This window comes from Nematolebias whitei, chromosome 13 (genome assembly GCF_014905685.2).
Source record: "Nematolebias whitei isolate Nwh7 chromosome 13, NemWhi1, whole genome shotgun sequence".
In the NCBI taxonomy this organism is placed as follows: domain Eukaryota; kingdom Metazoa; phylum Chordata; class Actinopteri; order Cyprinodontiformes; family Rivulidae; genus Nematolebias; species Nematolebias whitei.
In genome coordinates, this window is record NC_056510.1 from 34,299,486 (window position 1) to 34,311,425 (window position 11,940).

Genomic DNA, 11,940 nt, shown 5'->3' on the forward strand with positions numbered 1-11,940 from the left:
CAAAATGGCTATAATCCATTTCTCAATATTGGATGATTTTAGGTTAAAATTCTAGGATGACAGGCAGTGGGTGGTATACATTCAATATGTGTTTGAAATGTGTTTTAATTTATTTTATTCTTGTTTTAACATAATGTACAAAATCAATCAAAATCACTGTTGAAAAATATCAGATCACTGACAAGCAGGCTTAGTTTGAAACAACACTATGCAAGTTTTGTGGTTGGCAGCTGTAATGTTTATTACAATCAATGACAATGCTGATGAACACATACAAAAGACAGGGTAATAATAACACCTCTTTAAAATGTAAAACAAGTACAAATCTAAAAGCAAGTATGTTAGTGTATTGCCAGTTTATATACATATTTTTCGGACTATAAGGCGCATTAAGCAAAACAAAACATATAAGTCAAATTTTATTCAATTCATTCACAATAACTATATGATTGGAGGTCACTAAGCACAACCAGAGTTAATACATAAGGTGCACCTGATTATAAGGCTCACTAACGATTTTTCAGAAAATTAATGGATTTTAAGTGCGCCTTATAGTCTGAAAAATACTATAAACATTTTGCTACAGTGTGAGAAAAGTCATAACCTTTGTTTGAAGTCTATATATTATATATTTTGTTGCATAAAGTAAAATTTAATGGAATGTGTACACTTAACTGCTCAGAGATCTCGTTAGTGACAAGACACGCAGACTATGATCTACTTTTCAGGCTCTTAAACATGGTGATGATTCTTGAGGTATTAATAAAACTCAAAGAGATGACTAGAATAGACTCATGATATTGACAAGAAAAAACAATAGATAAGGCAGTAAAGGCTTTCTAACAAATGCTCTACCCTGTTTCAACATAGAACAACAACACACATTAAGTTAGTGCAATCAGGGTGAAGAAGAGCCCTTTGTTGTCATGTCATGGTCCGGAACGATTCATGGAGATGGGTACCGTCTGTTTTGTGTTGTAGCACCTACATAAATGTTTTTGTTTGTTTTTGTTTTGTTATTACTAGAAGTGTAACATGAGGGTCAGTAGTTAGAAGGCTTTTTTTCTTGGTGGACAAAACCATTCTTAATCAATCATGGAGCTCACAGCATACTCCTCTTTGCTCAGCCAACAACTAAAGTTCCCTTAGAGATGTCCATGAGACGTGTGTGTTTATCGTATGTGCATGTCTGTGTGTAAGTGCTGCAGCTGTGAGGGTCAATCACAGTTTGGGCTGATTGGCTAACTTAATCTTCAGGTTCTCCGCCAACTTGTCCAGAAAGTCAAAGGTGTTTAGGTAGTCATCACGTGTCACACTGGAGAGAGAAAACAAACAAACAAATAATTAATTATAAACACACACAAATTTAAACTTTTTTCAGCTACTTTCATCTGTTTTTTCATCTGTTCTGTGCTCCTTTCTGATTCTTTCAGCTAACTAAAACTTTTTTTGTTGTGCTTTTTCTAACTTCTTTCTGCTAATGTCAGCTTGTTATGCTCCTTTCAGCTTATTTCTGCATATTTCTGCTACTGTTCAGCAGTATGTTCATTTTAGCTTTTTTTTGGCTAACTCCACATTTTTTGCACTCATTTCAACTTTTCTCAGCCTATTTCATCAAAAAAAAGGAAGTGGAGAGACAATTCCTTCTGATAATTTAGGCTTGTTCTTCCATTTCAGCTAAATTTCAGATTTTTTTTTTTGCTGATTTCAGCCATTTTTCAGCAAGTTCTTCTGCAATAAACATCCACACTGCATTTTTGCAGGAACTGTGATTTCTATAGCTGCACTTGAAACTCAGCATCAACACAACTACTGCATGTTCACATCAGTCATTTGGTTAGTGTACATGACTGATGCCTTGGCTGATATGCCGTTTGAAATGTAGTTAAACTCTTCTCCCAGCCTTCCCAGCAACCTACTTTGTCAGCCAGGTTACAAATGGCGTGCAGCCACTTCCAAGGTTAGGATCATAAAATAAATTGAAACACATAAACAAAAAAATGAAAGTAAAATAATCGAGCTTCTGAGCATATTTGCTCTCCCCTCATTTATTTACGAGTTCAGATTTGTATGATAGTGTGTAAATAAACTAAACTGTTTGTGAACATTACCACCATAGACATGCAACTCTTAATGTTAAAAGTTACAGATGCTGTCTTTGGTGCCTTTTTGTTTTCCATATATATTAGGTGTGTGCAAATGACAGGCAATCAACACTTTGTAGAATGGTGCTGTATGACGTTCTGACCATTTCTTTGTATTAAATAACCAGCAGTTCCACCACATTTAAAATGGCGGCAACGTCTACATACGATTCAGCGCTCAATGGGGCGTCTACATATACAGGTGCTCGTCATAAAATTAGAATATTGTGAAAAAGCTGATTTATTTCAGTAGTTCCATTCAAAGAGTGAAACTTGTATATTATATTAATTCATTACACACAGACGTGATGTCACCTGATGCCACACTCTAATCAGCTAATTAACTCAAAACACCTGAAAGAACTTTAAATGGTCTCAGTCTAGTTCTGTAGGCTACACAATCATGGGAAAGATTGCTGTGCTAACTTGACAGTTGTCCAAAAGATGACCACTGACACCTTGCACAAGGACAACAAGACACAAAAGGTCATTGCTACAGAGGCTGGCTGTTCACAGAGCTCTGTGTCCAAGCACATTACTAGAGAGGGGAAGAGAAGGAAGAGATGTGGTAGAAAAAAAGTGTACAAACAATAGGGACAAACGCACCCTGGAGAGGATTGTGAAACAAAACCCATTCCAAAATGTGGGGGAGATTCACAAAGAGTGGACTGCAGCTGGAGTCAGTGCTTCAAGAACCACCACGCACAGACATATGCAAGACATGGGATTCAGCTGTCGCATTCCTTATGTCAAGCCGCTCTTGAACGAGAGACAGCATCAGAAGTGTCTCGCCTGGGACTGCTGCTGAGTGGTCCAAAGTTATGTTCTCTGATGAAAGTAAATTTTGCATGTCCTTTGGAAATCAAGGTCCCAGAGTCTGGAGGAAGAGAGGAGAGGCACAAAATCCACGTTGCTTGAGGTCCAGTGTCAAGTTTCCACAGTCTGTGATGGTTTGGGGTGCCATATCATCTGCTGGTGTTGGTCCACTGTGTTTTCTGAGGTCCAAGGTCAACGCAGCCATCTATCTACCAGGAAGTTTTAAAGACTTCCTGCTTCCTGCTGCTGACCAACTTTATGAAGATGCAGATTTCATTTTCCAACAGGACTTGGCACCTTCACACGGTGCCAAAGCTACCAGTACCTGGTTTAAGGACCATGGTATCCCTGTTCTTAATTGGCCAGCAAACTCGCCTGACCTTAACCCCATAAAAGTCTATGGGATATTGTGAAGAGGAAGATGTGATACACCAGACCCAACAATTCAGAAAAGCTGAAGGCCACTATCAGAACAACCTGGGCTCTCCACCTGAGCAGTGCCACAGACTGATCGACTCCATGCCACTCTGCATTGCTGCAGTAATCCAGGCAAAAGGAGCCCCAACTAAGTATTGAGTGTTGTACATGCTCATACTTTTCATGGTCATACTTTTCAGTTGGCCAACATTCCTAAAAATCCTTTTTTTAATTGGTCTTAAGTAATAGTCTAATTTTCAGAGATACTGAATTTGGGGTTTTCATTAGTTGTCAGTTATAATCATCAACATTAAAAGAAATAAACATTTGAAATATATTATTATGTGTGTAATGAATGAATATAATATGCAAGTTTCACTTTATGAATGGAATTACTGAAATAAATCAACTTTTTCATGATATTCTAATTTATGACCAGCATCTGTATATGTCTGTGATTACCACACAAACAACTATTGTTCACCAGTGTCCATTTATATAAAAAAATATTTTTTTTTAATCTTAAAAATACAGTTTTGGGGGTTGTGTATTGGACTTACAATAACTGTGCACAACTATGACACATAATACTAACTTTGGCAGGCTTTTGATACAGATAGCCAAATCCTTGGTCATGAAACCAGCCTCAATTGTCTCGATGCAAACGGCCTCCAAAGCCTCAGAAAAGAAGCGCAGCTCTGTGTTGTTGTCCAGCTTTGCCCGGTGTAGCAGACCTCGTGTCCATGCAAAGATGGAGGCTGAAGCAAACAAGAGTTACAAATTCAGGACACATTTTGGTATAAGAAATGAGAGTATGCTACATTCATACAAACTGCATCTTCCAAACATGAAATTCTCAGGAATACATGTTGCTTGCTGTTAGTTGTGCAGGCTTATTGTATTGTCCTACCTATGGGGTTGGTGGAGGTTTCTTTTCCCTGCTGGTGTTGTCTGTAGTGACGTGTCACTGTGCCATGTGCGGCCTCTGACTCCACTGTGCGTCCGTCAGGACAGACCAGCACACTGCTCATCATACCCAGTGAACCATAACCTAAGATCAAGTCACCAAACATATCACATCCCAAAACTTCAAATCTTGATATGATCATGAGAATCATGGAACTCATATTTTTTGTTCCACCAACCTTGTGCCACAGAGTCAGACTGTACATCTCCATCATAGTTCTTACAGGCCCAAATGAAGCCTCCCTCTGACTTCATGACCTGAGCCACCATGTCATCTATTAGCCGGTGCTCATACCAAATTGACTTGGCCTCAAACTGAGCACGATACGCTCTGAAAAACACAAGACGTCACTTTTAAGTTCTATTCTCCATCTGGTACAGTTCATATTTGATTGTAGTTTTTGTAAAGGTGTGTGTGTATTTTAAAGGCCTTACTTCTCGTAGATTTCCTGGAAGATGTCTTTGAAGCGACCATCATACTTCTTCAGGATGGTGTTCTTGGTGCTAAGGTACAGAGGCCAGCCTTTGGACAGAGCCATCTGGAAGGAGCTGTGGGCAAAGTCCCTGATGGACTTATCTGTGTTGTACATTCCCAAGGCAACACCACCTGTGCCTGAAGCAACACAATGACACAAATTGCTCATACAGTATGTTCACATAACCAGCATCAACACAATCATAGCAATATATAGTACAAATGTTTATTCCCCAAAACACTGTAACTAAGCATAGATAATAAAAACTACAGAAAAACCTTTAAAAAAAAATCTCCTTAACTGGTGATCTTTTTTATTTGATCATTTTTTGGTATTTAGTCCATGATGCAGAACAGATAAGTTGCAAGAGATTTTATACCAAGAAAAATAAGAGTAGGTGTCTTCACATAGCAAAAGATGGATGACAGTGATACTGAAAAATGTCCTGAATGATCAGACCTTTTATATACTGCTGTGAATTATCACTGAGCTTACCCTCAAACTCATGGATGGCATATTTGACTGGTTCTCCATTTGTGGGGGTGTATATCATCTCCACTTTTCCAGGGCCTGGCACGACAAAGTCAGTGGCTTTGTACTGTGGAGAGCACAGTGAGGACAAAGGAGGATCATTATTAGACACCAACTTGACTGTTTAAACCCACTAAATGCCTCAGGTCTTAAAATGCATCAGCTAAAAATGGTGTCTATTCACATGGTGACCACATCGATAAGCAAATGGTAAATGGACTGTACTTATGTAGAGCCTTTCAACCAGGATACTCTTAATGCTTTACAACACGTTTGTTGCCCTCATTTACCTCCACACACATCCATTGAGCACTCTACTACATCTCTACAAAAGTAATCTGAGTAAATCATTCTATAGAGACTAATCAGTGCTTTAGATCACATTCATACACCAGTAGGACACATAGAAGAGAATGAGGGGTAAGTTTCTTGCCTAGGGACACTTCGTCATGTGACTGCATCCTGGTGGAATTGAATATGTAACTCTATTATTTGAGGATGACTGCTTTAACCACTCAGCCACAGCTGACAACTAACAATCTTAATCTATCCATTATATAACCAGCAAGCTTCTGACCCTTCATCTGCACTTACAACTAAAGACAGAACTGTTGACTTTGGCATTGCGTCATGAGCTACATAGACATTTAGTGTTGCAACATGTCAAGGCTGCAGATGTAGGTCCAAAGAGCAGCTGATGGAACAGAATGATTGTGTATCTCCTGGAAACGAGTTGACAGAGAAAGTGCTCAGTTTTGCAGTAATTGAAACCTTTGTATGTGCTTCAGCAATAGCTTCGTTAGATGACAGAGGAGCTGGTTTACCATTTTAAAACTTGCCAATATAATTCATGAACCAATTTAGCATCTTACAGTTCTTGTTTAAAATCATTAACCCTTAACCCTACACATTTTATATTTTGAAATTTCATACTTTCAGACTCAAACTGTGAAACATTTGTGCTAATTCTTGAGCCATTTTGTGCGTGTTAAAATCTGCAATTTTGATGTGAGTGTTTATAATGGGGATGTCCTGATCTGATCTCAAGTGATCTGATCTTGGATCAGGGTCCAGATCAAGATCTTGATTTAAGAAGCTGACCACACCACTTCTGATCTCACTTGTTGACCTTCTGACTATGGTTTGGAAGGATTTAAAATAAAATATAAAATAAAATATAAAATGAGAGCCGTTCAATAGCTACATGTATTTATAACATCTGCAGTATGAGTATATATTATCATTTTAATTTGTCTTTTAAAACACGCTCAGTCCAGTGCACTGAGTTCACCTACTGTAACGAACTCTTAAAGATAGCACGACTCAGTGACAGACTTTAGAGAAAACTATGATGATGCAGCTGCAGTCAAACCCGGTGCCACCATTTTATGTGCATATCTGTGATGCAACTTATCTTGCAAAAAGATGTGAAGCTCTCGACCTTGACCTCTCTAAGTGGCTTCAAACATCTGCTAAGTTCCTGGCAAAAACCACTGCAGACATGTTCCTGTTTTTAGTTTTCTACATTGCCTTACAACCTAGCTGTTTTTTTGTTACATTGTTTTTAATACCATTTTATTTTCACTTGTTATTCTCAATTTGTATGTAGGCCTGTCACGATAACAAATTTTGCTGGGCAATTAATTGTCTCAGAAATTATTGCGATAAATGATAATATTGTTTGAAATTTGACAATAATTAGGAATGTCAAATTTAAGTAGAAATGTTGGTTATTTTTGTGTGTAGTATCAGTATTTTGACCACTGGATGGCAGTATACGACTGAACTGAAGGATGGATGGGAGGGAGTGTGTCTCTTTAAATTGGGAGGGAGGCCCCTTGACCTGACATGGGCTGTCTCTCCTTCCTGTTTTTTGGTTCTCAAAATAGCGGACGCTCTGTGTGGTTTGAGCTCTTTAACATAGCATTTTTCACACAAAGCTTTTAATAAAAAAATCAGTAAACAAGTTCTCAGCTTCTTTTTGCAGAGAAAAACAACTTCTTAGATGAAGGCACAGGTTTCAACCATGAATTTTGGAGCTTCAACAAGACGGAGGCTTTTTCCTGAGGTCAGCCTGTTAGCTTAGCTCGTAGCTTAGCTTCTCAGCTTAGCTTCTTTTAATGATCCAAAAACATGATTTTGGACGGTTAAAACAAATTTTAAAGATAAAAGAGAAATGGAGGGGTCATGAAGAGCACCGGAGTTGAGCCTTTTGTCATCCAGTGTCTTCAATAAAAAGAGAGACACGAAGAAAAGATAAAGCTGATAAATGAAAACGAGGTAGATAATTTTCATTTATCATGCGATTAAATGATTTATTGTTTATCGTGACAGGCCTATTTGTATGCATCTTTTTTGATTGTCTATTGTTGTCTTTGTTGTCATCACTCTTTGTTAAAACCAGGTCTCTCTTGTAAATGAGTCCTCGAGGCTCAGTGGGATTAACCTGTATAAATAAAGGTTAAATTAATGAATCATTATGACTATGTCCATCTTTTACATACAAGTATATTTTAGAAAATGTACTTATTTATTTAAGAAAACACACAAGAAACAAAAATGAAAATGCAAAATATACACACACACATACATACTTAACTGGATAATACTAAAATTAAACCACATGATTTTTAAGACTAACTGTTTTTTTTTCTTCTTCTTTCAGCTGCTCCCTTCTTCAGGGGTCACCACAGCGAACTAACTCGCATTAAGACTTCACAATTGTTTTTACGCCGGATGCCCTTCCTGACACAACAACAGACCACTGAGCTAGAACAACCTTCTGTGTGGAGCAGAGAGCTGCTCTCTATTGCGCCTGGGGGAGCAGATGGTGGGGGTTAAGGACCTTGCTCAAGGGCCCAGAGTGGGGCAAATGAGGGTGGAGGCAGGTGTGGGTGCTCCACCTTTCCCAGCCACATTTTGATGTTGTCGTTTCAGGGAGTAGAACCAACGACCTTCTGATCACAAGCCCACCTTTTCTAACCTCTGCACCACCACTCCCCATTAAGACGAACGCTTAAAAGTTTCAAATATCCATCTTTTTTTCATTCAACCTTTATTTATACAGATTAGTTTCCACTGACCCCAGGGACTCATTGACAAGAGAGACCTGTTAGGTCTTGTGTTTAGTACAAATATAAAAACGGTACCAAAAAAAAAAACCAAACCTAAAACTTAATTTACATTTCTTAACTCAGCAAGAAGTTTCAATAAAGTGCAAGATTGTGTTACCTGGTCTCCGTGTGCGTGCCTGCCGATGATAATGGGCTTCACCCAGCCAGGCACCAGACGGGGGATGTTGTTACAGATGATTGCCTCCCTGAACACTGTGCCTCCAAGGATGTTCCGGATGGTTCCATTTGGTGAACGCCACATCTTCTTGAGCTTGAACTCCTCCACACGCTTCTCATCTGGTGTGATGGTGGCACACTTGATACCTACGTTGTAACGCTGAACCGCTTCTGCTGCCTCAACTGTCACCTGGTCGTTTGTTGCATCTCGGTTCTCCATGCCGAGATCAAAGCTTTGCAAGAGGAAATGGACACCAGTAAGCATAAGGTTAGTCAGAATATAAGGGTATCCAGGGACAAAAGGTTTAAGAATGACAAGTATTTTTTACCACAACGTTTGTTGCTTAAGAGTTTTTAGATCTTTTTAAATCAGACTTTTCTATAGTAGCTATATTGAACTATAATAACTTCATTCATTCATTCTACCTTTTTTAACAAGTGTTTAATGAGTTTCATAAGTTTTTACTGACGATTACAGAAACTTTTTTTTTAGTGTAGGTCCCTGTTTTTCAAGAATTCTGCAATTCACCTTGGCATGATGTCAATCAACTTCTGGTCCAAATACTGACAGATGGCACCCTGTTTTTACCTAATCAATGCATGCACTTTGTGAGGATTTATTTGTCTGCCAGGCTTGTCAAGAATTATAAGCCCTCAGTATTTAATGTCAGGAGAGTTTCGTGGCCATGACCCCTCTTATGTGGCTGGCTACTTCTGTGCATCACTTACATGATGGTACATGGCATCAAAAAATAAATTAAATTATGGAAAGAAGGCAAGCTTGAGTGAAGCAATGCTTTGGGTGATAGGTCGATGTTACTTTGACACCTCAATGATATATAAATACTGTATATACTCTGTTATTTTATTTATTTATTTATTTGTTTTATATTCTCTGTTATTTTTTATATCTTGTGATTCTTGTGTATGTTCTTTTGTATTGAAACTCTGGCACAATAATTTCATGAGGGATCAGTAAAGTTCTATCTTCTCTTCTCTGAGGTTTTCATGTAAATAGGAGTATACTGTGCACATGACCTTGGTAAAAGTACACAGTACAGTGTTTTCTAATAAAGTGTGGAAGTTGTAAGAAGACTTTAACCTGCTCCTTCAAGACCAGTGGCACTCTAAAGGAAGAGAGGGGTTTTGAGTCACTTCTGTCTAGATTATATTTTGAGGGGTTGTCAGATATATTTCTAAAATTACAGCACAGGAAGTCTTTTGCAGAGCATAAATAACTTTTTTTTTGTCAGACTGACAGATTTCTTTCCTAAAAAGATTTTTCATTCAAAGGGAGTTTTAAATGATTTCTGCTCATGTCATTTAAAATAGACCTTAACAATTTTTTTTTTACTTGTATAATTATTTTTTACAAACACAAATATATATTTTTACACACATTAATTCTTATCTTATCTATGCTCAAAAATGTAATTCTCAGACATTTTAGTTTACAAAGTGCAACATTTATTCACAACTGCACATTTAAACAATTTCCTGCGGGATCAATAAAGTTCTTATTCTGATTTGCAAACACAACATATTTATGACTGGAAGTGTAACCCATAGATCTCGTCCTTTCAGTCATAATCCATATCTTGTGACCATAAGTGAGGGTTGGGACATATTCAGTAACTCAAGGGCCTTGCCTTTCAGCTTAGGCCTGTCACAATAAACAGTAAATCAATTAATCGCATGATAAATGAAAATGACCGACCTCATTTTCATTTATTGGCTTCATCGTTTCTTCCGTGTCTCTCTTTCTACTGAAGACACTGGATGACAAAAGGCTCTTCACTGATCCCTCCCTTTCACTTTTCTCTTTAAAATCCATTTTAACCGTCCAAAATCGCATTTTTGGATCGTTATAAGAAACTAAGATGAGAAGCTAAGCTACGAGCTAAACTAACAAGCCGACCTCGGGAAAAAACCTCTGTCTTGTCGAAGCCCTAAAATTCACAGTTGAAACCCGTGGCTTCATGTAAAAAGTTGTTTTTCTCTGCAAAAAGAAGCTGAAAACTTGTTTACTGATTTTTTTTTATTAAAATCTTTGTGTGACAAATGTTATGCTAAATAGCTCAAACCACACCAAGCGTCCACCATTTTGACTAACAAAAACAGGAAGGAGAGACAGCCCATGTCACGTCAAGGGGCCTCCCTCCCATTTTTCTTAAAGAGACACGCTGCTCGCTCCCTCACCATCCATCCTTCGGTTCAAACAGTCTTATATTGTCATCCAGTGGTCAAAAAAGGTATTACACACAAAATAACCAACATTTCTTCTTAAATTTGATCATTACTAATTATTGTCAAATTTCAAACAATATTATCATTTATCGCAATAATTTCTGAGACAATTAATCGCCAAGCAAAATTTGTTATTGTGGCGGGCTCATTTCAGCTCAGCTCTTTCTTCACCACAACCAACCAAAAAGTTGACAAATTGTTCTATGTAACACAATTTATCCTTGTGATCCATAAAGTATCTGATTCTGAAAACTTATCTAAAAGTTTAAAGTGTTGATGAACAGATGACGATGATAACATACACGATGGGAACATCGTATGAGAATACAAGTTACAATACAGTATACAATACAAGTTGGAAAAAATTCACAGTAAAGTAAAAAGAAGGAGGAAGGTCAAACCAGAAAGACAGGAGAATTTATTGGGTATTTTTAGGTTCAGCAAACAAAGACAGCTGTAACTTGGTGGAATTTTCAATAAAATCTATAGTTTTATTTTTTTTTTTAAAGCAAAGTCCGTCCATCCATCTTCTTTTTACATGCTTTTCCTTTTTGAATTGTGGGGTGTTGGTTGCTTGTGTCTAACTCCAGCAACTGTGTGTAAGTTAAGGTACATAAGAAGTAAGTCCATTGCAAGGCTACATAGAGACAAGACAAACATTCTTTACTCTCACTCACACCTAGACATTTACCAATTAATCTAAAATGCATGTTTTTGGTCTATGGGTGGAAACCAGAACACCCGGAGTAAACCCACACATGCATGGGAATAATTTACAAACTTGACTCAGAAAGGCCAGGAGGTGAACCTGCAACCTTGCTGAGAGGCAACAGCTTCAACAACTGCACCACTGTGCTGCAAATCCTCTTATTAAAATGTGCCGTGTTATTTTAACAAGGTCAAAATGGCTCATTTTTCCTTCATCGAGTGTGAAAATGCCTTCAAAAAATATCTACACTAAAATATGTTAAAGTACTGAGTGTCCAACATTTTAAATGTGGACTTCTAATTTTGCTTTTTTTCTTGTGATAAGTGATAGTGTTGTGCCACCAC

The 11,940-nt window shown here is 37.8% G+C and overlaps 1 protein-coding gene across 1 annotated transcript in view; it reads right to left on the minus strand.

Annotated features, from left to right (window-relative positions):
* Positions 1-378: 378 nt before the first annotated feature.
* idh1 (isocitrate dehydrogenase (NADP(+)) 1) overlaps positions 379-11,940 on the minus strand; it is a 27,111-nt gene continuing 15,549 nt past the window's right edge. The window contains exons 3-9 of the mRNA XM_037686612.1: positions 8,582-8,873; positions 5,315-5,417; positions 4,779-4,956; positions 4,523-4,674; positions 4,288-4,428; positions 3,973-4,135; positions 379-1,315 (exon numbers count right to left, since the gene is read on the minus strand). Coding sequence (XP_037542540.1) covers positions 1,222-1,315; positions 3,973-4,135; positions 4,288-4,428; positions 4,523-4,674; positions 4,779-4,956; positions 5,315-5,417; positions 8,582-8,873 — 1,123 coding nt within the window. The 3' untranslated portion in view covers positions 379-1,221. The remainder of the gene's footprint in view (positions 1,316-3,972; positions 4,136-4,287; positions 4,429-4,522; positions 4,675-4,778; positions 4,957-5,314; positions 5,418-8,581; positions 8,874-11,940) is intronic.